General features: G+C 42.0%; 2 protein-coding genes across 4 annotated transcripts in view; one reads left to right on the forward strand and one right to left on the reverse strand.

Annotated features, from left to right (window-relative positions):
• The first annotated feature begins 3127 nt into the window (after nt 1-3127).
• Nucleotides 3128-10665, forward strand: slc25a29l (solute carrier family 25 member 29-like). 3 transcript variants are annotated; one of them, XM_080751266.1, is made up of 4 exons: nt 3128-3529; nt 5589-5632; nt 6741-6824; nt 7593-10665. In XM_080751266.1, the coding sequence occupies exons 1-4, from the start codon at nt 3502-3504 to the stop codon at nt 8355-8357; spliced, it is 921 nt and encodes a 306-aa protein (XP_080607392.1). In that variant the 5' UTR covers nt 3128-3501; the 3' UTR covers nt 8358-10665. The 3 variants fall into 3 exon arrangements, with proteins under 3 accessions (XP_080607392.1, XP_080607393.1, XP_080607391.1); XM_080751267.1 differs by having other exon boundaries at nt 3128-6465; XM_080751265.1 differs by having other exon boundaries at nt 3128-5632.
• Nucleotides 10666-11210: 545 nt separating this feature from the next.
• Nucleotides 11211-26580, reverse strand: part of fancm (FA complementation group M) — a gene marked incomplete at its 5' end in the record, with an annotated part of 63299 nt that continues 47929 nt past the window's right edge. Inside the window, 11 exons of the mRNA XM_080750949.1 lie at nt 11211-11622; nt 12014-12308; nt 13406-13763; nt 13912-13999; nt 14154-14647; nt 15115-15221; nt 15960-16119; nt 17711-17830; nt 18264-18332; nt 18868-18953; nt 19634-21866. Of these exons, the coding sequence (XP_080607075.1) occupies nt 11493-11622; nt 12014-12308; nt 13406-13763; nt 13912-13999; nt 14154-14647; nt 15115-15221; nt 15960-16119; nt 17711-17830; nt 18264-18332; nt 18868-18953; nt 19634-21866 (4140 nt within the window). The 3' untranslated portion in view covers nt 11211-11492. The remainder of the gene's footprint in view (nt 11623-12013; nt 12309-13405; nt 13764-13911; nt 14000-14153; nt 14648-15114; nt 15222-15959; nt 16120-17710; nt 17831-18263; nt 18333-18867; nt 18954-19633; nt 21867-26580) is intronic.

The following is a 26580-nucleotide window of genomic DNA, read 5'->3' on the forward strand; positions in this document are numbered from 1 at the left end:
GCTGTGATATTTTGTGGTTAAAACAAAGGTTCTCTGTTCTCTCTCCTGATTGGATGAAATTGGTATAATGAACTGAATCTGAAACTCTACAGCAATGACTGCTATTGGAATGTAGCGCCAGCTACATGGTGACTGGCATCACCATTCCTGGTGATGCCAGTGGTGAGCGCACCTCATGGCACGCTCTGCTGCCTGCACAAGTAGGCCATACATGGCCTATTTGTGCACAAGGCGCAAGTTGGCACCTCGACAGAGTGCAGCTCTAGTTTTATCATTATTTTTAATAACAAAATATCACTTCCCATGGGACAGCTTTTCAAAGAGATGTACAAGCCTCTCATTCCTCTGGGCAAGGCCGGAGACCTGTTCATCCACATACTCACCCTTCTCTGCAAAGGAATGAGCCATACCAAGGTGGGAGCCATGTGGAGGGAGGCGAGCCTAAGCTGGAAGACAATGAACCCTATGATATGAACACGTTTGTGACAGAGAAGAATTTGAACCAGCAAGAGGAGGTGAGCGTCCCTGAAATGAGCAACCAGCAGCAGGAGGATGAGGTGATAACCACAGAAATATGCAACCAACAGGAGGTGAGCAACACAAAAATATGCAACCAGCAAGAGGAGGCAAAAAGAAGGCAAGAGTGGGGAAAGACAGATGTGGGGATTTACTGTAGGTACCCTAACATCAACCGACTGTTTGTGGAAAACATCCTTCGTGACGTGAAGGAGGCAGAGCTCAAAGAGGTCTTTGAGAAGTACAGAAAAGTCCTGAATGTCAGTATCAAGCATGCAGAGCGGTGGGAAGGGCCTTAACTTTGGCTTTGTGACATTCAGTGACTCAACGCCTGTACAGAATCTCGCCCGCAACAAGTACATAAAGCTTCGCAGGAACTGGCATCTCAACTTGGAGCAGATAAAGGCAAGGGGGAGCACCAATCCCCATCAGTCTGGGGTGTCGCCAGTAACACGCAGGAGTCAATTGCGTATGGCAGGGGTATGCAGCTGCCATACCCTGGGTCCAGGGGGGAAAATAAAAGTTACTTTTAAATATAAAGCTGCACAGGTGCAATGCATTATTGTTAATTGTGGCACTACTAATATCTCAAGTTTAGCTGCACTTGAACAACCGTTCCAGGCTGCCATATCCAGCCCAAGAAACCGTAGAAACCTGGAAAAAAAATTACAAAACTCCCATCTTTGCCATACCCTAGCTTTTGCTGAACTGATGCCACTGCAGTACCATGGACTGCAGTAGACATGTGGAACTCTGAGAAAGAAAAAACTCCACGCACACTGTCTTCAAATGCAAAAAAAGGGGATTTAATAGGTAATTACAACGTTTCAGTCATATTTAGACCTTCATCAGGCATAAAGATTGCCTGATGAAGGTCTAAATACGACCGAAATGTTGTAATTACCTATTAAATCCCCTTTTGCATTTGAAGACAGTGTGCGTGGAGTTTTTTCTTATTCAGTTCCCCGGACCATTGTTTGGTCTCTCCTCAACGCACCTGTCGTTTTTGTAGGTGCAAGAGTCTCTCGTTTCAATGAACTCTGAGAAAGGAAAACTGTGATTTAAGCTGTTTTTAAAGCCACACTAAATGTGTTGTTTAGTTTTTTCTATTTCATTATTAAAAAATTCAATTGTATATTATGTGAATGATGATTTATGTGACAACTCAATAAAACACAGTATCTAAATATATACAATGTCTTCCTGTGTATCTTGATCCCCATAGTTTTAAATTGTTTAAAGCACACAAAGGTACGTGTGTATCAGTGAAAAGTAAACGAAATTATGTCATCAATGACATTTTATCTAAAAGGTAATTTAACTGTGTGTGTGTGTGTGTGTGTGTGTGTGTGTGTGTGTGTGTGTGTGTGTGTGTGTGTGTGTGTGTGTGTGTGCACACGCGTGTGCGTGCGTGCGTGCGTGTGTGTGTGTGTGTGTGTGTGTGGTCATCCCTGTGATATAAAAAAAAACTAAACTACACTTGTGTGAGGAGGGTAGGAGGCTGCCCCTAAAGGTTGATGATATCTTCGGTCAAATAAGTAAAGGTCGATATTTATGCCTGCCTGTTTAATTTTCACCTAATTCAAATGAAATTATAAGAAATAATATTACTAGAGGTCCTAGAGTGCCTTTGCCCAAGGAGATTTCTGATGTCATCAGTAGGCTATATTCTCATATATGGGCATGGTCCCTTTTGTGTCTATAGCCTATATGGATTGCACTCTAGGTTTGTTTATGTTACTAACATATGTCTGCAATGTATAAGCTAGGCTACATCACACTCTCACTGGACCCTTGGATTTTTTATAAGGTTTTTACTGAATAGGTGCTTGGTCTACCTATGTTTTTCCTTAGATTAGCCTACTATCTTTATGCAATTGATGTATTGATGTTGATGTAATTACTTTGCTATTGTAAATCACTCTGGATTTAAGAGCGTCTGCTAAATGCCTAAATTGAAAATTGAGTCTGTAACTAGAGTGTACTGTACACTCTCCAGGTGAGTATTTGACAGTGAAGCTTGAGGTGAGAGAGTTACAGAGATTTAAAAAAAAACATATAACAATCATATGTGGATCTGTGGCCTAACACAATGGTTCTCAACCCACCAAAAATAATATTTGAACTCGGGACCCCCCAGGTCCCCACCCTGAGCACATGGAATGCAGAAGTTGAGGCACTCCATTTTGTTTGAAAAAGAAGAAAATCATGTGGTTTACCCTATGGGTTTACCTCTTGGGGTAGGCTACCGACCCACAGGTTGAGAACCACTGGCCTAATGCATGATCTTGAAATTAAAAAGTTTGAGAATCACTGCTCTTCTAACTTACTAAGATTATTAGGTATAAAAAAGGGGGGTGTTGGTGAAGGAAAAAAAGAAAAGAAAAAAGTTGTATTAAATGAAAATAAATCCCTGATCACATCTTTAAATAAACAGGAAGGATTGTACAGTGCATGACTCCTGCAGTGCACATGGCTCTAACCAATGAAGTGGAGGGGCGGTGGGGGAGTTGTCTTGTACGAGGTGATGTGATTGGACTTGCTCAATAAGGACAAACTTCCCCTTGACATACACACACGGCCAGGGCAGGACTCACAGAAATAGAAAAGACCTGAGAGAAACTGCAACGTCAAATGAAACAGCTGGCTTTGGTTTAGGCTCAGTAGAAATAACAGTGAGAACTGAAGAGGGCACATTATCTTATTACTACAGCATTATCTGTCCCGAGTGACTGGTTGGTTTATTGGGCTGTATCCCAGATTACAGATTGTTGGGAGATTTGGTAGCTTATGTTAGCATTTTAGCATCAGCAGTTTTAACCCAGGAAGAGCTATACCAGCTCGGCTTACACAGACCAAGTCGAGTTGTAAAGAAGCTCAAATTTAAACAAGTCGTCAGGAGTCGTTGGTATTATATAAGGGTCAGATTAACAGCAAGATTGACACTGTAATTAATTACTGTGTTAGATAGTTTTCTTTTAAGGAATGGACTTCGTTGCAGGCTGCATAGGAGGTAAGTAGTAATTTGATATGTATGTTATGGTTTTAGGTAAAGTGGACTCATCTTATGCATAGTTTACAGTTTAGTACACGTTTAAAACACGCGTGTGCGTTTTTGATTCCTGGGGGGGGAAAAGCGTGGCTATGAACTACTTCCTGTGCTGCACCGCCACGTTGTATTTTGCATTTTGTCAACATGCTATCTCCAGTGGTGGGAAAAAGTACTAAAATGTTTTACTTAAAGTATCAATACTGCAATATAGAAATGCCCTGTTACAAGTAAAAGTCCGGAATTCAAAATGTACTTGAGTAAAAGTAGTGGCATAAAAAATGTACAGTACTTAAAGTACCAAAAGTAAGGTTCAAGTGGTCAATGTTTTGTAATAATCAAAATCTACAAAGTAATTATAGTTACTAAATTTTTAAGATAATTGGAGTGGGGTAAAAGTACAATATTTGGAACCGAGAAATTGGAAATACTCAAGTAAAGTACAAATACCTCAACCTTGTAAGTACAGTACTTAGTAAATGTAGTCTACTTATAGTTACTTTCCACCATTGCTAGGGTTCCCCACAATTCTGAGTGTATACAAATACAGGTCTATTTTGTTTAATTTGTAATACTCTCTCAGAGTTGCAGAACCCCCCTCAGCCTCAGGGAACCCATAGGTGCTTTTTCCTGGACCCCTCTTTGAGAACACCCGGTTCTGCAATGGACCATTCGTTCCATTTCGATTGGGTTCAATGTCATCATATGTGTACATCAGAGTGGATTTTACTGTGTAAAAACCAGACCAGATTTACATCCTCTTTCACAATGACAGTAGACCAATCTTATGACGTGTGCATTCCTTTCCTTGTGCTCATACAGGGATGGGCACACTGTGTGTGATGTTCAAGACTAGTATACAATTCAGATATTATTCATTATTCCTACAGATGAACTTATTTTGACAACAAGTCTTTTCTCAGTTTCTCTGGTTTTCCCAATAGATAGTTATTATTTGCAATGTTTGTTTTGTGGTCCAGCTTTGTGAAAGTCAAGGTCGGATAAAGCTAGTCTTTGGGAATTTTGTCAGCTGTTTTGTCTGCACTAGGCAGGCATGTTAGGTTTAGGCCGGCTTGCAGAGATAATAGTGTCTTTGGTTATTGTTCTTCCTTCTTTAGATAAGTTGTCGGTACTTTGTATCCATAGTGACAGAACTGTATTTTTCCATGGTCATCCCTGTATTCGGTCACAGCAGACATTTGACAGGTGAAGGTTTTTAAGGTAATAATAATAATCAATTGTGGGTGTGTTGACACTTCTGTGCCAGCCTCCCTGGACAGTGCTCGCACATTTATCTTGCAGTCACACAGTAACATCTCATGAGACACGCCCAAGATGCGTTTACCTTCAAAATGTTAGATGGTGGTGATTTTAATCAGTTAATTTATCCTGCTACTGAAGCAAGCCAAAATCCAAGACCACACCTAATCAATAACACAAACGGTGTTTCACCTGATCAGTAACTTAATTAATGAGGGACACTATACCATCATAGCTGCAAACATAGGCTGAACACATTGGTCACAGTGTTATTCACATAAATGACTGAACAACATCCAAGAGAAATGCAGCAACTGAGTTGAAAAGCATCTTTGCTAGTTAGTATGTTAGGTATTTGGGGGTATTTGAACTACGATCGCAAATGTTCAGCTTAGTTGAAACACGTGTTCTCAGTAATCTGAAAATATTATCTGTAGTTGGTATGTAGTTGGTTGGTTTACTTGTCTGAGAGGAGAGGAATGCCTGTTGGCCAATAGGAGTTCCTGGTCGGAAATGTTGTATAATCAGCATAAGTCAAGGACGAACACTGCTAGGCTGTCGTCACTGGGCACAGTGCAGACTGGCTGAATTGGCTAATCAGAGTTTAAACACACACGCACACATGTATTACCTTTTGTTTAATTTGGCACAACTAGGGCATTTCTTTCAACAAACTTATTCATTGTATTAATTAATCTCAGTTTATCACCCTGTACATTTTGCATCAGACAAATGTTAACTTTTTTTTCCTTCTTTTTTTCAGGTGCTGCTGGTGTTTTGGTCGGACATCCTTTTGACACTGTGAAGGTAGGTTTATTTCATTGTAGTTGGCCTAGTTTTAGAAATGAATCATGTCACCAGACAGTGCTTAGCTATGAAGGTGTTATGAACTTGACTGTAGCGTAGCCATTCAGTGTTAATTTCCGTCCAGTTGACCCAGATGTACACCATTAACCCACAAGGTAAACCATCTTTAGACAGTTGACAGCTTGGCATAATTTAGATGAATTCGAAATGTCCTTTTGTGACCAAGTGTCTTTCTGCAACAGAGTACAATGACAGAACAGAGTGATTAACATAACTCTCACACATGGGTCATCCAGTAACTAGTTTATTATTTATGTTAGTGCAGAGTTTATGACATGTCTTACCAGCAAACTGTGAATGTTCCCCATGCTAAACAAAGTGCATTGCATGTTGTGCATGTTTGCGGTGTACATTGAAGCTCAGAAAGGCATGCCATTGTACATGTACAGTAAATGCAACTGAGGAGCTTTTATATTAGTATGTATATGTGTATAGGCATTAGGCTTAAATATTACACATTTGGATGATTTGCAGACATGACTCACTTTGTTTAAACAGTTCTGAAGTTTAGTTTTTGTACCTTTAGTTTCAAGGGGCAGTATTTGATCAGTCTTATGTGTTTTAAGTTAAGCGTGGCCTGGCCCATTGTGTTGACCTTGGAGTGGTGGATGGGCAAAATTTTGGTTGAAGCTCTTTTCCTTTCTTGCTTTCAATTTCTCTCTCTGAGCTCATGTCTGTTGTGGGCTGGGGGAGGCTGTCTTTAACAGCAACAGTGTCACTTTGTTGTAGATGAGAGAGAGAAATATACAACCTCTCCACGGAAATGTGACCTAGTAAGTATGGTCAAGGTCTTCTGCTTATCTCACCCCAACATGTTTTCTTGAGTTATAGAAATACAAAGTACAGGTACTTTGTCTTGCAGTTTTAAGTTAATTCTTCCCTTTAAGTTCCAAACCTAACCCATTTCAGAATAATACTGCTACATGCTTGTTTGCTTTTTACCTGCATTACAGTATGTTTTGTTTAGTTGTTGTGGTCTTGTAACTAAAATGAATAATGTGTAGTTCTTGTTTTAAGTGTCTTATTGGTCTCATGTTTTCATTCTTAGGTGAGACTTCAAGTTCAAAATGTGGACAAACCTCTGTACCGTGGAACATACCACTGCTTCCAATCAATCGTACGCCAGGAGTCGGTAAGTATTTCATACTGATTTTAATATTACTTATCAGTTATAGTAGTTGCATTTAAAAAGATCGTCCAGGCTTTGAAATATGAAATACGTGCCATCTAGATTTGTGTATTATGTACAAACCTCATCATACTAAACCCTGGTTAACTTACCACGTGTTATGCAAGCATGGGCTGAATGGGCTACATGCAAATTAGGTGTCCAGTTACAGTCCCATCCTTCTGAACAGGCGTCAGTCCAAGATCAGCCAACCTGCCCCTCACATGGAGGGGAGGGGGGGGGGGGGGGAGTAATCAGCTGGCCAGGGTCACCCAAGACCTTATTCATGCATGGGCTAATTTAAGGTTAGGACATCTTTGTAATTTGAGCTGAGGAGAGTATACTGTATGCGGTCTCTCAGAGTACTATTCTGATGTCAGTTTCATATGCAGACATGCATACCACAACACACAGCATGAAATTGTTGTGATTTTGTTTCGATTTTTTTTCCCGAAACAATCATATTTAATATGAAGGTAACCAGGTTCAGAGTCTTAAGCTTGTGTTAGTCAGGTGCTATGACTTGAAATATGCCTTTTTAAGCATGTGCTTACATTCTCAGAACAATAGTGAAAGTGGAGGTTCATTTCACTTAATTTTTTGCCATTTTGCAATTCTGTGTCAATTAAGTCAATACTGCTTTATTGAGTTGACTTGTCCATGTCACGTGTGTGTGGGCATGTAAGCACGCCTGTTTTCTGACTTCCTACTAATGTGACACTCTGCCCATAGGGGTTGGGTCTGTACAAAGGCATCGGCTCTCCCATGATGGGACTGACCTTCATCAACGCCATAGTGTTTGGTGTCCAGGGGAACGCCATGCGCAGGCTGGGCCGAGACACGCCGCTCAACCAGTTCCTGGCTGGAGCTTCGGCGGGAGCCATCCAGTGTGTCATCTGCTGCCCCATGGAACTGGCCAAAACACGCATGCAGATGCAGGGCACGGGGATGTCCAAGAAGTCCACAAGGAAGTTGTACAAAAACTCTCTGGACTGTCTGGTGAGGATCTACAAGAAGGAAGGAATCCGGGGTATCAACCGTGGCATGGTGACCACACTGCTCCGCGAGACGCCAGGTTTTGGCGTGTACTTCCTAACTTATGACATCCTCACTCGCTCCTTGAGCTGCGAGCCGGAGTACCCATACTTGATCCCCAAGTTGTTGTTCGCCGGCGGAATGTCCGGTATCGCTTCCTGGCTATCGACCTATCCTGTGGATGTGATCAAATCTCGCCTCCAGGCAGACGGGGTGGGCGGGGTCAATAAGTACAGTGGCATCATGGACTGTGTCAGGCAGAGTGTAAAGAAGGAAGGTTTGAGGGTGTTCACGCGCGGGCTCACGTCCACTTTGCTGCGTGCGTTCCCGGTTAACGCCACCACGTTCGCCACTGTGACTCTTTTCTTAATGTACATGCGTGACGGGGAAGAGTGCCCTCAAGACTGCGAGGCTGTTCCCCTCCAGCCTCTACAGCCACAGGGACAGCCAACCAGCATGTGAACTGGTTCTGTGCTGGTGGGGGAGCACCCTCTGCAGGGCAACAAGCAGCACTACACCAACAATCAGCTAATCTGTTTTGCCTAGCAAGGTTTTGATGGCCACGAGAAAGTGTAGGGGGAAGTTGCAGCTTTACGCAGGTCTATGATCAGTTATTCATTTCTGCAGATATTGTCTACGTGTTTGTCATTGCCAAGCAGCATGTTTTTGGGAGAGCTTTTTTTGGTTCACTCAAATGTTCTGCGTATATGCAGCTGGGTTTTGGCTTGGCAATGGCATACATGTAGACCATATTCATGTGGCAGCCATTTTGCACTTATGTCCTACACTGGGTTGATGGGGTGGGGTTTCTCAAACAACTGAACATGACTTAAGTGCAAAAAGGCCATTGTAAGGGTGGACTGATTTTAGATTAGCATCTATCCAAGGGAACGCAAACCTTGGAGCTCCAGCCAAGAGACCACTAGTAGAGGCTTCACTCTATAAAGAAGCGATGTCTATAAATAATAATATTTGTAGATGACAATGGCGCTTGTAAATATTTACGTATTTCTTTTAAGTCCCTGGTTTTGTACTGAGCAGTTGTTTTTATTCGTTAGGTTTCATGAATTTAAGAGAGCTAATGGTTACTATTTAACAGTGACAGTGCATGATCTAGCAGTAATCATGTAAAAAGTCATTGAAACACCGACGTGTCTTTAATGCTGCATTCATAGAAAATTGTTCTTTACAATTCATACTGAAAGGGTTTCTGTATCTCCAAATACCAAATGTTGCAAACTGTGTTAACATTATTATTTTAGAAACAAAGCATGCACTCACTAAAAACAGGTGCTGGGCTGAGGTCAGAGTCCAAAGAGAGTCTGCACACTGGGTCAAGTGGGTCATGCTCCAAAGCTTTAAAATGTATTGGTTCCTTTTTACGCCATCATTGGACGTGACGTTTTGAGCCTACCGTTCTGGTGAAACATCACGTCCAATGATGGTGTAAAGGAACCAATACATTTTATCTTTTTTAACATTATTTTAGCTGTCAAGCCATTGTCAGACCTGGATTGTTACACTTTAGCATCATGCTGTTGGACCAGGTGAACATAATACGTAAACAAACAAACATTCTTCCAACTAAAAATGTGGTTGCTAGTAGAAGTTTAGTGTTAAATAAAAATGTCAAACATACCTTTACTCTCGTACAATGTGAATGCAGCATATCATGTTCATAACGGTTACAAAAACAAAGGCAGCCTTATATACATGTACAGCACATGTATGTAGATATTGTTGTATTTATATATTTATGGCTTTTTCTGAGAGGCTTGTGTGCAGTTAAGTGAAACTTTCCTATGAAAAGTCATGTTACTGCAGAGTCCCAGGGACTCTCAAAACTGTTGATCCAAAATGTGTTATGACCTGCTGGTGTGGGATGCTATCATTGAGTGTTGTTGTGTACAATCTTAAGCATGTGAAGGGCTGGAATTAGCTTTTGTCATTTTTCTTATGGTCCCCAGAAGTGGAAAATGTGTTATGTCCTGGTTTCTAGAATGTGTTGAATTGGATGACAGGGTTTGGAGTTGGCTGTCACAGTCACTGTACTGACTTCATGAAATGAGTTGTGTACTTTCCTGCAGGTCCTCCGAGGGTACATGACATGGCTGGTGATAATCATAGTAAATGCTAATTAGGCATGCCTGTTGCATACTTTTTGTATCAGGTTCTGTACTATTTTGTACTATGTCCCAAGGAAGCACCTTAAAGTGAAGCAATAGCAGACTGATATCCTATAAGTCCCACTAAGATTTGTCGTTATCATTTTAGTCACTTTAAAAATTTGAACACTTTAAATTTAAACCCATTGCTTGGAAAATTTTGCAGAATTAAAAAGATTTATAAATTCCTCATGTAATTTCACCGTCCATTGAGGTAACGCATGTATGGCATGACAACATTTGAACGTAACTTGAACAAAGGCTTGTGAGGTTCAGATTGTGAATGTCTGGGTCATTTTGTTTCTCTTTATACATACTGTAAGCGAATTAGTGTAGAGTAAAATCTCTGTAGGCAGCAGAAATAGGTTGATAGTGTTTATTTTTTTTGTCGGTCACTGTTACATACTCTAGAGTCAAATCAAGATTTCAAATACTTTTTCTAAACAAACGCATCTAGCTTGGCCTGACTGTACTTGTTGGAATGTAATTTTAAGGGTTGAAGATAATGTCTGTTGATAATGTTGCCTGTATTGTTCTCTATTCATATGTATATCTTGAGTCAACGCTTCATGAATGAATGGATAAATAAAAGCTAGATATAAACATTCTTGTCGTCATTAGCTGGATGATACACTGTGTAATGCTGTAAGATCATAACACTTTTAGGTTTCAAACCATTGTACATATACAATTTTATAGATTACCAATGTAACATGTTAAGTGCCAGCTTTCATCCTGACAACACTTAAAATCTGATTACACTGACCGAATTAAGAGCATAAATACATTTAAATTAACAATTTCAATAAAGTAAAATCTGCAGTGCTACAGTATATTAAATTAACACATAGTAAACTTAGTCAATACACGATTAGTCCAATATGCATTTTTGGAAGTTTTAAGTGAAAAGAGGGGGCCCTCTAGTGGTAATGGTGGAGAGGTCACAGGCTTAGAGCTTTACTCTGTAAATGCACAGTAACAGTTATAGGTTTATGTAGAAAAATAATTTTATTGCATTAATTGGTATTACACATTTAGTCTTTGTCAACAATGTGTGAATCCATTACCTCAACAAAAACTGCATTTTATACATAATAGGAAAATGTATAGACATTCATATAATACAAATATATACATTCTTTGAGTCATGTTAGCTTTTAACTTATTGTGCAAGAAACTGTCTGCTACTGAGGTTAAATCGGTTGGACACAGTGTGACAGACAGAACTGCAGCACATCATGATAAGAGTATTTTTGGTCCGGGGCTGGGAGGCACTTGTCTCTATGGATGTAGACATTGAAAGAGACCAGTCTCTATGGATGTATGGATGTAGATATTCGAAGAGGCACCACTGTCTATGAATGCTATTGATGGAGGCACACGTCTCTATCAATAGAGTTCAATTGTGTACGCTCCCTGAGTTACATTATCTTTACTGTGTGGTCTTCCTTGCTCCAGTGGTGTTCATGAGGAATGGGTCACAGGAGTAGTGCAGGCCACGGTAGATGTCTTCAGCTCTGGTACGACTCACACGTGCCCCCTTCTGTATGGCCTCTACGGAGCTGCAACGGGAGGAAGAGGATCATAGAACATTACAATAATATTTATTTTGGGGACTCTATGGCCTTCCCTCTAGCGCCACCTTAGGCCAAAATGTCCACACAAGTTATCTAAAAAATAAATTAAATGGGCAGGCAGCTTGATGTGAATCTTGGAGCAGCCTGGTCGCTAGAGGTCGCTGGGGCTTTTAGACAGTACTCTTGCATAAAGGCTCCATGCTCTTTCAATAGCGAACTAAGACCCTGAAGCTACCACAGTCTTTTAATGTTTGATGTTGTCATCCAGATCACGTGAAAAGTACATGTTGAGGGAAAGGAGGGTCACACACCGAAGATAGCCAATCTATAAGCTCACAACGTGTTGCAGCGCGATGCCGACCACAACTCCCTTTACCTGCTGACAAGGTGAGCCACGGTCCTGAAGCTGTGGCTCATGTTGAGGGCGTGGACGTAACTGACGCAGGGCAGCGTCTGGTAGAACTGCAGTGCCTGCTGCCTCTGCTGCCCTCTCACCTCCAGGGGCACGGTGATGCCCTGGCCTTTCCTCTGTTCCAGGCGGGCCAGCTCTGCCAGCAGGGCAGCGGTCTCCTGGGGGCCGTCGCTCCACAGCAGACGCACCCCTGCACGCACCAGCGCTGCCAACATGCTGTCATAGTAGCGTGTCCGCTGGAACAGACGAGACGTTTCACCTGAGACGGCAGATGAGAGACAGAAGATTTAAGTGTTTTGTGGCGCTTACATTCTGTTAAGCAGTGGTCCTAAAATATGTTCAATATATTTGGCCGCTGACCCCCATCTGAAAGTATTTTGTGCCAGGGTGCCATAAGAGAACATCCAAGTTAAACAAAAAATTCTAGTTTTAGTACAGTGGGAAGTCTGGGAACTGTCTTCAAACACTGCTATTCACAAATACGGTACATTTCTTATGCGTGCAAATATACCATCATCATCTAACCTCATGCACCTCATTAACTCATTTACTGCCCAAGCCTGAGTTTCCCTGAGTTATTCCTAATGTCTTTGCGTGCCCAGCCCCGAGTTTCCCAAGCTATTAACCAATAGATTTGATTAAAACAATCCAAAATTGGATCGCCGCTCCAGGTTACTAAGTAACCTAGAGCTAGTGCTTCCGTTCTGGGCCCGTAAGCGGAACTGGAAATGCATTTTTGGGGAGCGGGACAACACGTCTCTCTGTGGCCACTTTCTCCTGCATTCACTTCCTTGTTACATGCAAGGAAAATTGGAGGAAAAGACACCAATGTCATTCTCACAATTCTCACAATTCCAACCGGCAGATTCGTCACACCATGGATGCCAAACTGCAGCCGGAAGTTCGGTAGAATGCACTGGAGTCAGTGGAAGCCTGTGGAGCAGCTCATGAACAAACACTATTTATGAACAATTGAGACCAAATGACCATGACAAAGGTCTCAGTCGTTCATAAATAGTGTTTGTTCATGAGCAGGTCTAGGTCAGCTCCATTCACTGTCATGTACTTCATCGCACTTCCGGTGCGAGTTTTGGCACCCATGGTGAGCGCCATGGCCGGTCATGGTGCATGCCCGGTGGTCATGTGCTTCCCTACCACCTTAAATACCTTAGTTACATGCCGCAGCATCGCTAGCATCAATGCAAGCATGGAGTAACATGGGGTATTTTGTAATTGCGAATGGACCACAGTATGCACGATGGACACGCATGCACCCACGTTATAGGTAAGAAAATCGCAGTAGATAACGCGCGGAACAATCAATGAGTTAAAATCATCATCAGAATGTTGACTGACCTGGCTTGGTGCGGTCTTTCTCCACGACCAGGCAGACACGCTCAAACAGGCCCTGCAAGCCGCTCACCCTCTCGGCCAGTCGCTTGCGGTTTGGCATGAAGGCCAGATCGGACTGGCTCTGCCTCTCAACCGCCATGCGGTTGCTGACGATAAAGTAGCTGCCGTCCAGCGAGCAGACGTGGATGTTGGCTGCATGGCGCTGACGGAGGTTGGTTACCAACTCCGCCCCGCTGCTGATGCAACGGCTGTCCACCAAGATGGAGAGAGGGGCTGAGGGAGCAGGGGACTCGCCTACTGACGAAGTCTGTCTGACGGCACTCTGAGGCTGGGTTACTGAGGAGGATGTGGAGGCGGGTGCCTGGACACAGATCAAAAACAAGGCTGGGATGTTATAAATCAAAGTGAACCAAAACATGCTGTACGTAAGAATGTCATTTCTGGCATGCGAGCCTCTGTAAAGGTTCATATGATATATATTATGTCTTCTTTGCATGTTGCTACCGTACCGGTTTGCAAGAATCTAACAGGGACTCTGATTCGTCAAAGTCAAGCTGGTCAGACAGTAGAGCCCTGCTCTGTAACATCTGGAGACACCTGCAGGAAAGAATATCCATACTGTATATGTATTGGTTATGACTGAGCATCTGTGTGTGTGTGTGTGTGTGTGTGTGTGTGTGTGTGTGTGTGTGTGTGTGTGTGTGTGTGTGTGTGTGTGTGTGTGTGTGTGTGTGTTTGGATTTTGAATTACCTGTCCTCTTGTTGGCCATTATTAGCGACCCCTTTCTTCCCTTTGCTCTGCAATGAAAGTTTGGCTGCTACAGAAGCCTTCTGCTGCTCTGGAGGTTTATTTGACCCCATGTCGTGCCGTACTGCTGCCGGCCCAAAGGGGGCAGCAAGACTCCCTTCATTCCTTGGAATCTTTTCTTTAACAACCTCTATCTCCTCATCACTAGAGTCCTCTATGCATTTGATTCGGGAGCGCTTGCTCTTAACCCCAACCTCACGTTGCGGGCCTGTGTGTTGTGCCCGGGACCCAGTAGCAGCCTTAGGCCCGTACCCAGCCTTTTCCCGGGCATGCCGGATAAAGGCTCTCCGTCTGGTGGCGTACTGCTTCCTCCCATCCACGTAAGAGTCCTCAGGGATGGGGCCGAGAACATCTTCCTCGCTGCTCTCTTCTAGCTCCTCGACGTCACTGCCCACCACAAAGCTATCCTCTGCGTATGTCTCGTCCAACTCAGGCACCTGGGGTCAAAGGTAAGGAGGGTTAAGGCCAGATTGGAACTCTGTACAAAAGGCTCTCTGGTTAGGTGTGTGCCTCCTGTATGTGGTATGTGTTCTGAGTACGGTAATCACAGCCCACCGGTCCTTATGAGGTAACAGCCAAAGTAATAAACACTGACTAAACAATAAAAGTGTATATAGCAACACACTCATAGCTGCCGATGCAAATGTTATTGGAACACAGAGAAGTCCAACGTTTTGGACAGACCTACTGCCTTCATGTGTTCTTAGTCATCAAGACGTACCAAATGCACTGATATTCTGATCCCATATCAAGTTTGATATTTATATTTGTGAATCTACAGAGCTGTTCACAAAATAAAATGCCTGGAGTAAAACAAATAAAATAAAAAAGTTTTGTTTTTCTGGCTAAGAAAGGAATGTCACTGAAACTGAGCAATACTTTGGGGTCTTTGGGGGTCAATTACCTGTGAGAAGATGTCCATGTTGTGTTGTTTCTTGTTGGGAATTTTAAACATGCCGGCAACCGCAGGGCTTCTCACCGACTTCAGGTAAACACCCTGCATCTCAGAGTCTGATAGAAAGGACAAAGAGCCCAAGTCTCAGCAGGATTCTGTCTTTACTTGAAATCAAATACTTCCATCTCTACAGTAAAATCCTGTGTTCATTCATAACTCTGGGGAGTATACAAATGGAACCGTTACACACCCAGATATAGATAAACTAATAATAAGGATTTTACTGTGTACACCATTTTCAATCAGATTGTACAGCGCAAAGTTGTGTCGTCAAAATAGGGCCCTAGGTTGCTGACTGTTTTTATTTCTGTTACCAAAGTGACTTCGTAAAACTATTAAAATTATCAGATTAGAAAAATGCAATTCTGGGAAATTGCAATTCCGTCTTACCATTTGTATATTCCCCGCATTCAAGTCAATGGGGAAAATTAATTCACTAATAAATTAATGGCCAAATATGTAGATCTCTGTGTCAGTCCTTGTCCTTTTTATGCCCATATATGGAGATCCTGATGTCATCGATATTATGCATTTTATGCAGTTTCCCATTTGGCTTCCATGTCAGTCTCATGTGGTCTATGACGTCAGACGTCTATGATGTCAGTTACCTCCATAATTAGAAAAAGTTTAATTTTAGCATGTGTGTGCTGTGAGCTTGCATATCTGCCATTTTTCAATAGCTAAAGTATAAAATAATTAAGGCCCCTCCACCTTGGGGCTTGGGCCCTAGTAACTCAGTCCCACTCCCCCCCCCTGTGATGCCCCTGTGTGTGAGAAGCTTCTCAGTAGTATACCGTTGAGTCCCCCCTGAGTGCAGTGTGTGTTGTCCACCACAAAGCCTTCAAGTGACTGGTCCAGGTCGTTCCCGTCCTCTTCGTCAGAGGACACGTCCTCTCCTTCTGACAGCTCAGCCTCCCCGTCCAGGAAGTGACAGGCGCCTTTACGTCTGGCATGCTGACAGAAAAACGGTGAGGAAAAATGTCAACAAATACCATGACAGCGGTGTTCACTGAATTAAACTTGTTTAACTGACATTTTCATCCTGCGTAATAAACGACCGAATATCTGTCTGTCTGTCTGTCTGTCTGTCTGTCTGTCTGTCTGTCTGTCTGTCTGTCTGATGTCTGTCTGATATGCAGAGACATTTATAAAGGATACATAACAGAAATTAACAGAAATTTGCTTCATATTTTATTTAATTATTATCCATGTGATAAATCTTAGGATCATGACTTGTTTGTTTTTCTATACACAATAGTATTTTTGTTCATTGCTTTATTGTGTTTTTTGTATATGATTTGTTTTGTATTTCTTGTGAAAAAAATAAGCATGCATTGTTGCAGGCATACATACTTTTAAGTATACTTTTGTATATTTTTGACTTATGTAATTTGCTCAAATAAAAAACATTTGAAACTGATGTGTCTGATATGCATGCTGAAACAGTGACCAAATTTGGAGATGACTGGCATCACTGATACGTCTTAAATCCTACTATGACATCAATGATACCGGCGCCATGGTAACAGTTGCATGCTGAAACAGTGCCCACATTTTGAGATGACTGACATCACTGATACATCTTAAATCCTACTATCCTACGAGCCAATACTTTCACCTCAGTACACACCACAACAACAAGCAAGGACTAGTATAAATAACCACGGAGGTGTCCTTTCATGGTAGTTCAACTCATCTGCCAGCCGAAGCAGAACAGATGTGTGCTAGCATTCTTTTTCAAGAATTTACGTCACAATAAAGATTGATTGATTAATTGATTGATTGTGAAGACTGGACAGCTCTTTTCCCATCTGTATGGCACTTAGTTTTTTGTTTTTTCCAGGTCAGCGAGGTCACGTGTCCCCAGAGGCGCAGCATTCAAGAACTCTAAAACCCATGAACCTTACTTGGTATGCAACTCATTGACAGTAGACCTTTTGTATGCAGGGGAAACCTACAGTTTGTTCTTTCTTTATGGTTGATGAATTGAATCAACATGTTTTTTGTTTTGTTTAGGTACTACTTTGGCCTACTGGCAGAGTGATTTAGCAGCGATCAGAACAGCATTGAGATTAGCTTCATACACGCACGCACCCTCTTATAGAGCAGTGGTTCTCAACATGTGGGTCGGGACCCCCAGGGGGTCCCCAAATTATTTTGGGGGTCCCCTGATGATTAACTTAATGTGCAACATTGTTTTCTCTCTCAACAGTAAACAAACCAACGTAAGAGGTTTAAGTGTATAGAGGGTTTATGCATATAAGTGACAATTTAAGGACTTTTTAATACCTTATAACCTAATTGGCCAAATTGTCAAATATTAGAGATCGGCTATTTTCACAATAGAACCGTGTTATACAAAATGCAATGCCTCAACTCTTAGTGCTCGTCAGGGTGGGGAGGTCCCCAGTTAAAATATGATTATTTTGGGGGTCGCAGCCTGAAAAGGTTGAGAACCACTGTTACAGAGAGTTAGTATCCTGCAGAGCTACACCAGAGAAATACAAGACCCGATAAGGGTGTTTCGCAGGTTTGTAGACCAGACCTTGGTTTTTCCCAGGTGGTTTGGCTGCCTCACAGGTCCTGCTGTTCTGGGCTTATGTATGGACACCGAATCATTCTGGAAGTCGTCGTCAGACATATAGTCCCCTTCTGTTTGGTCAGTCTGGAAAACAAGCAGAGAGCCAAACCAGACAATTACTGTACGGTTCTCACCAGTGATTTGCAACCTTTTTTAATTAAAAGGACCCCCAACTTGATATTCATAAGACCCCAGACCCCCATTTGATACACATGTAACCCATTTAGACCTCTTGTAACTTATTAACCCTTTCCATCCGGGGGCCACCTCTGTGTCTCATTAGTTGTTGCTATACAGCAACATAATTTATTTTAAGTTTTTTGAATATGAATTTGAAGGTTTCCAGAAAACTTAGGTTAGGTTTTAGTGTGTACACTGTTAAATCCTGAGTGTTAATTTAACACAGAGTATACAAATAATGAATGGATGGTATATGTTATACTGATAAACTGTGCATAATAAGTTCCCCCCCCCTGAAATGGCATGACGTAATGTCATTAAGTTAAGCATATCTTACTATATTAAGCACAGCAGCTCTTTTCCTGTTCACTTGCAGAGGAGAATCCACGTCACTGTGGATGTTGGACTAGAAGAAAAACAACAGTTACTGCATATAAACACACACACTTTTTGTCTGAGTGTGTGTGTTTAAATACATTTAAGAGGTATTTTACCAACACAAGGTAGTCTAATTCAACATATTTCTATCTAAAATATATAAATAAACCTTCCACGCTGAAAACAGGCAAGGACATACAGAACAACAGATCACATATTTGCTGAAAGGTCTGCAAGCCAGTTGCCATGTCAACAGCAGGTAACTAGGAGACCAAGGCTTATTGAAGTCATTATCACATATCTTGGTTGGATAAGCGACCATAGCACATAAATTAACTTGCAGCATCTGTCATAAAAGTTAAGTACTTAAATGCAGTTAATGAAGAAAAACAACAATAATGGAATGGTGCTAATTTGTTCAATAATCTTCACATGAAACTTTTGAAATCTTATTCAACAGGATAATTGATACACTTTATAAGAAAAGAGCATTCATTGCCAATGTCTTGGTCCATTTATGTGACAGAGTGGAAAGGTGAATGCATGTAAAATGATGTACCCACCCTCTCTGGCGAGAACAAGGGGTTGACCTTGGCCTGATGTCGCTTATGGATCACAACATCATCATCACTGTCACTGCTACACATCACTGGAGAGGGTTGTGAAACAAGCAGAGATATGTGGTCTTGACAGATGTCTGAACAAAACCTGAGGTAGAGAGAGCCCTCGTCTATTTATCCTAGATAAGTGATTCTCAACCCTTTTAATTTCAAGGACCCCCCTGATATGCATTAGACCACTGACCCCCATTATACAATTGAAAATGTAGATCCCCATCTAAAGTGTAAAATCTAAATTAAAATTTGCCATGGACATACAAATGAGTAGACAAAATTACCTTTACAGGTCTGAGAGTGCACAAATGGAACCAATTGGACCCATAAGGTCCATTTGGCTCCATTTGTGCACTCTAAAGAGTTATGGGCGTCCTTGAATAAAGTTAGAGAACCACTGTCCTACCTAGTGGACTCCTAATGCGCCATAGTGTCATAGTAAATCAGTGTCATAAATATTCTGAAGAAAACTTGGAGACTGACATTCAGATATTAGGTCTTATGATCAAAATGACAACATTATAATGTTATATGTCAAAAGAAACGAAACAAATCAATACAAATTTGCCAGACAACAACAAGTCTTGCCACGGACACAATTGTCAAGTGTACGTCCGTTCGCGGAAACGTACACTACACATACATTGATGCTCCTGCTCAGTGTTCATTTAACTCCCTATCAATCATTTATTTAGCCGTCCTAGATTATACCAACCTGTAGAAGGTGGGGGAGCAGCAGGCTTAGATGATGAGCCCTGGCACAAACTGTCCTCCATCAATAACCTCTGCCTGGCCATGACACCTCTCTTGGCCTCGTTCGTACGACTTTGCTTACTTATCAAGTTGAACGGTGAGGAGGGGGAAGAGAAGGAGGACCCAGGGGCACCGGGCACAAGTGTCCTTCTAGCCCACGGTGAGGAGATTGGAGATGAAAGAACCCTGCCCTCTGACGGGGCTTTCGGTGTTGACAAGTAAGCTTCCTTGGATTGCGTGCTCCGTCTATGGAAACTATAACAGGGTGTAGACGAACCAGAGATTCGAGGCAGGGACACAGTGGAGGCAGCGTCCCGGACTTCTTGTTTTTGAGGTGTGGGAGGAACGGCCTCAGATGGGGCAGGGTCGAAGACTTCTCCTGCTTCATCCTCGGACGAATAGCCAAGGTTGAAGTTGATGGAGAAAAAGTCTTCAGAGTTGTCAAACGGCTGTTCTGTGGGAGGCGTCCTGTGGCTTGTGTTTGTCTTGCCTGCCACATATTCGTCTATCAGATGTCTATTTGATGCTGCCGCGTGTGTTTCTAAATTCTTTGTACCAGTGTCTCTCGAGTTTACTCTTGTGGTCTCCAAACGGCAAATGGCATGGTTTGGCGTGTGTTCGCGGATGTCAGGGTTGTGCGTAAAGTGCTTTGTGTTGTCCATGTCTGTCGCAAAGAATTTGCTTGCACTTTCAGTTGAGTGAGTAGCATTGAGTGCCTTCATAGGGATTTGTCTGTGTGAAGTGCTTGATGCCTGTTTATTGATCATATTGGTGATGTGCTCTGCACTTGGCGACGCACTGGGCGTGATGCAGTCTTCGGGTGTGGGGATGTCAGGGATGGTCATCTGTAGGAAGGCCTCGTCATCCCCAAAAAGATCCATGCTTTCATCCATCCTGGAGATGCCGTGCACCTGGGCTGGAGGCTTAGGATGTGGGTGGCCATGGGAAAGAGTAAGCTTAGGCAAATCCCTTTGCTCATTCATTCTATCATCCATCAATGCCTCCTTATTTAGAACTGTATTGCCCCCGTTTGTGTTATTCCTCACATCCACATCAACCAGTTCCTCTTCAAAGTCTTCATCAATCTCATCCCTTTTCCTTTTGTCGACTCTTTCACCCTCAAAGACCTCGTCCCAGCTTGGGCTGACGTCTCCTAAACCACCGTCCCCCTCACCCAGAGCTTCAGAGACTTGTGGTGAATGGGGGGAGGTGTGACACGGTCGCTGCTGCTGCTGCTGATGAGGTGAATCTTGGAATACTCTATTGTCCTCCGGATCCACTGCAACTCCATGTGAATTAGCACAAGCAGAAGTATCGTCATCAACATTCATCATCAAGTCACCATTATCCTCATCACCATCATCATCATCATCATCATCATCCAAACCCAGAGCAAAATCGACTTGGAATGTCGGATCATGGCCCTCGGCCACTTCCATTTGTCCAATTGAGGGAGGAAGTGATGTTGCAGTGCTGGCAGCTGGTCCAGGAATGTCAAGTGAAACCTCATCAAATTCCAAAGGCAATGGTGGTGGAGACCTGGACAGGAGCTCAGCCACGTTGGTGAGGATGACCCTCAGACTTTCATTTCTCTCTCTCACCGGGAGAGGTTTGGAGAAGGAGGAGGATACAGTGGTGTCCCATTTAGGGAGGTAGAACAAGGCCTGCAGTTCAACACTGTCTTCCAAGCCAGACTCATTGACGTCAATGTCAGTGATCAACTGTGAGAAGTGAGCCAAATCTATTCGATCGCCAACTTTACTCTTCTTTTTTACAATATCCTCAGCTGGAGACCTGATCTCCGGAATGGCCATGTCATCGGTCACCAAGATACAGTCATCGTCCATGTCAGCAATTGGGTGCTCATTATTTAAGAGGAGGGGATGCCCCTCCTCAGGACAAGAGGGATCTCTGTCATCATTAAAAGGTACCATAGTGTCATATTCTACAGGAGAGCCTGGCCCCATCACTTCTGTATCCTCCCTCTGCCGCTGTGCCTTCTCATCCATGAAGTCCAGATCAGGCAAAAATGGGTGAGAGGACTTGGGTTTGCTGTTGGGATCATTGGTTGAGCTTTTGAAGACCTTGTGTCTCATGCTGGTAGTGGTCTTAACCATCTGTCTGCTCCCTGGGAAGCCAATGACATCCGCCTTGTGGAGGTAAGGAAGAAGCTCCTCTTCATAACTGCAGTCTCCCTATCACACACACACACACACACACACACACACACACACACACACACACACACACACACACACACACACACACACACACACACACACACACACACACACACACACACACACACACACACACACACACACACACACACACACACACACACACACACAGACAAAAATAAAGATGTTGAATGACTCAGTCATCACTAGACTTTCAAACCTGTAAGATGCATGTCAAAGTCTTGCAAGAAAAACTGACCAATCAAAGATAGTGTCAGATATTTACTGAACTACACCTAAATATATACCAGTAAGACGACTGATAGTAAACTGCGACCTACGGTGGCAACCAATCATACAAAGTTGCGATGTAACATTTTAATTTGTTCATATTTAAAACACATCTGTGCTCACATGGGAATATATTGCATAGCAGTGCTTTACAGAAAAAGTACAAATAATGAACATTAAAGCAAAATATATAAAATAATAGCAAAAAAGATAGTGAATCCGGCAAAACTGAGGACATGAATGTCACAGAGATTTAAAAATCAACTAAAAGCAAGAGTGAAGAAATAGCCTGCCATTTAATCACAATCTGTTTCACCTGAATAATGGGTCCATTGAAAAAAGTCCAATCAAAGGCTAACAATCATCACTCCATCACTCAAGAGATACACCCAACTATCATCATCACTGGCATCATCATCATCCACCCCCTATGCCACCACCTGCGGATTTTATCTGTACAATCCAGATGACCTGGAAGTGATGCATTGGGAGTGGAGCCCTGCTTGGGCCGGCAGGGTGCCACAGAACCTGTGGCCCGGAAGAGGGATGTAACCCACAGGGTCGACAGACTTGATGGACATCAAGAGTAAAGCAAGGGGCAGTAGGGGGGTAAATGATGGAGACAGACAAGTGAGGTAGGGAGACAGGAGGTGGAGTATGAGCCAACATCACTTTCTGCTATTATTGTGTGTGAAAGATTAGCATAGAAATCAAGGAATATGGATCAAGAGCAAGAGGTCATGAATTGTTTGGACTGAATTTCATAATGAATAAATCTAAAGACAGAACATGGGAGGAAGATGCCACTGTTGTCAAACTACAGCCTATTAATTGATTATTTAATGCACGTCCTCCGTGCTCTGGAAGAGATAAAGGAATAATTCTGCCCACCAAAAGACATGATTAGACTGTTTAAATGGGCTGTCTACACCAAGCACTATAAGAACTATAAAGATATTGCTAATAAAGATCATTCTAACTGAGGATGCACGGTCTACAACACAACTGTAAAGACGACAGTGGTGAAAGATATACAGCTCTAGTGATAGGTGTGGACCTTAAATAATATACTCTTGGTGAGGAAATCCGAATTTGGCCAGACAATAAGCATACTGTATGTACATTTGTATGCTCACACACAATGCGCACACACACACACACACACACACACACACACACACACACACACACACACACACACACACACACACACACACACACACACACACACACACACACACACACACACACACACACACACACACACACACACACACACACACACACACACACTTTTTTTGATTTACTGGGACATTGCAGGATCCTGCTGTGTGCTTTTACAGGTCACTAACCATGGCAGCGTAATCTTACCTCCCCACAGAACCTCCATGTCAAGTCTGCTTCAATGAGCTCTCACAGTCACTTCCCGTCTTGATTGAACTCTTGAGAGTGTGAAAATTGATCCATCATTTTTTACACTATCAAGAGGCCAATTCATTAATGGGCTGAGTGGACAGTCACAAATGTCTGTATAACTGTTGTACTCTCATTTAAGCCATCATTCAAATTCATATCATCACTGTCAGACAGAAACCATCTGTGTCCAGAACTGTTGAAATGGAAACAATACCCTGTGTTTCCAATGGATCCAATATAGTTATTATTTAGTCACAAGGTCTTGTTAAAACTTTTCATTGGTTAAAATGTTTTAAAAACCCACAGACAAGACTTAACCGCTTTGTACCTGGCGTTCCTATTTTGGGCATGTCATTATGGGTAAATATTTGCAACATACAGAATAAGTAAATAAAGGAGACACTGTGAAGCACACAAACATACTGTATACAGTGAAGGAAATAATCATTTGATCCCTAGCCGATTTTGTAAGTGTGCCCATCACTGACAAAGAAATGAACGGTCTGGTAGCTTTATTTTAGCAGTGAAACAGAAAGTCCAGAACATCACATTATATAAAAGATATAAATTGATTTGTATTTAATTGTGTAAAATAAGTATTTGATCCCAAAAACATAACTAAGTATAGAAATCCATTTTGGCATTTTTTTTGTGCACATCTCAGGAGGGATTTTGGTCCACTACTCTTTGCAGATCCTCTCCAACTGTTGCTTGGCAACTGGAAGCTTCAGCTCCCTCCACAGATTTCCTATGGGATTAAGGTCTGGAGACTGGCTAGGCCACTCCATGACCATAATGTAGGGGTGGGCGATATGGAAAAATACAATATCACAATATTTTCCCAAGCTGTATCACGATACACGATTCTATCACAATTCTTTTTCACGTTGTTTTTTATGGTTATTCTTCAAGTTACTGGACAAAAACTAGACTCTTCTCAAATGAAACCAAATGGACCCTTACGGGTCCATTTGGTTTCATTTGTATACCGTCAGAGTTAAGGGGAGACCTTGACATTTTAAAGTTTGAGAACTACAGATTTAGACTAAAATGCAGGTTTAAATTGAATTCTGCAATAAATCTCTGTATTAACGATTAAACAATATTTCTCACAAGGCTCCCTCAATTGTATCACGATATATACGATACCTCTGAAAAGGCATATCGTGGAGACATTGTATCGTCTCAGCGATAATTATCACCATATCGCCCACCCCTACCATAATGTGCTTCTTCTTGAGCCAGTTCATCATTGTCGTACAGGAAGACCATGACCCATTTTCAGTGTTGTGGCAGAGGAAAGGAGGTTGTCACACAATACATCATGGTAAATGGCCCTGTCCATCCTCCCCTTGTCCTGTCCCCTTAGTTAGCAGGGAAACAACCCCAAAGCATCAGACCACCAACTTCACCCAAGCCTTCTATGAATTATTCAGATTTTCACTGGGAAACTTCAGACTTAGGGGCCATTACAGTGTAGTGTTTTATCAATGGTTTTCTTGGTGACTGTGGTCTCAGCTGCCTTGTGTAGTTCTGGGCAGATCCCTCACCTTTGTCATGATCATCGATACCCCAAGATGCGAGATATTGTGTGGAGCCCCGCAGCCTGAGGCCGATTGATAGTCATTTTGTGTTTTCTTACATTTTCAAACCTAAATCCTTCCTGAGATGTGCGCAAACTGCTGACCAACAACAAGAAAGGTCTGATCTTGGTGCCAACAAGGGAAGAGAAACTCCACAAAGTACAAAGTCATGTTTTGCAAGGGTTATCAAATACTTATTTCACACAAATGCAAATTAATAATGTAATATTCTGGATTTCTTTTTGATATTCTGTCTTTCACTGTTAAAATAAACATACCACAAAAATGATTAATGGTTCATTTCTTTGTCAGTGGGCAAGGGATCTAATAATTATTTATTTCACTGTATGTGTACAGTATGTGAATATGTATATCTATATAATAACTGATACAGTGGTAGCCAACCCAGGCCACAGCCAGGTGAGGAAAGAGGCACCACCTACTACTGTATGTAAGTGGATGCACTGTGGCATGACAAGAGGAGATAACACTTCAGAGTTTTTTCTCTCTCTCTCTCTCTCTCTCTCTCTCTCTCTCTCTCTCTCTCTCTCTCTCTCTCTCTCTCTCTCTCTCTCTCTCTCTCTCTCTCTCTCTCTCTCTCTAAAAATAATTATATTTTAAAGCCCCTCTCCTTTCCAATTGCCTTATCTTTGAAAACCTATGGTTTAGATCATGTAGTATAGTCTTGTCACTGATTGTGGTCCAGCACATGATGAATATAACATAATAGAATAGCAACCTGGTAAGATAAAAGTAAAATAAATAAAATAACATTCTAGTCTGGTTTATTGTTTAAACTATTTTACTTGTTTCGAACACTTTAAGCTCTTACAGACAGACACAAACAAAAAACTAAAAATAGAATGTCACTGGATAACTTAAATCTTTAAAGGTTTTAGCGCCATACTGTATTAGTAGTAGTAGTTATTTGTGTATATGATACAAAATGCAAATATCAGTCTGATATATACCGGTAGGTCAATCTGATATTTAGTTTTTTGTTGTTTTGTTATTGTTTAAGTTCATCTTAGATACACCACCATGTGTGTATTCAGCTGGTTAGCAGACAGGTACATGAACAGTCCCATCAACACTACAGCATTAAAGCCTGGAGGACTCACTCCACTGACCATTCAGTTAACAATAGATACATCGTGTCACGTTAGCCACCCACGGATTATAGTTGGATACATGGGTATACAGAAAGATCCTAGGATACAATGTATGGGAAACTCTTTTATGTGCTTGCACACAAAGGTCTACATTATGTAAACTGAGGGTCTATTTAATTTTCAAAACAGATCATATTTCGACCCACATACTAATAGGTGGGGCAGCCCTTATTTCTGTTATACTGTACATAACCATATGAATAGCAGCTTATACATGATTCCATGACAACTTAATGAACATAATTTGAATGATTTAATCTTTTAATA

Source organism: Nannobrachium achirus (assembly GCF_963921795.1).
Source record: "Nannobrachium achirus genome assembly, chromosome: 20".
NCBI classification, from domain to species: Eukaryota; Metazoa; Chordata; class Actinopteri; order Myctophiformes; family Myctophidae; genus Nannobrachium; species Nannobrachium achirus.

Coding starts and splice junctions, on each gene's coding strand:
- slc25a29l (XM_080751265.1), top strand. CDS start 5,558: ATGTTAACTTTTTTTTCCTTCTTTTTTTCAGGTGCTGCTGGTGTTTTG. Junction 5,633..6,740: donor ATCCTTTTGACACTGTGAAG/GTAGGTTTATTT, acceptor TTTCATTCTTAG/GTGAGACTTCAAGTTCAAAA. Junction 6,825..7,592: donor CAATCGTACGCCAGGAGTCG/GTAAGTATTTCA, acceptor CTCTGCCCATAG/GGGTTGGGTCTGTACAAAGG.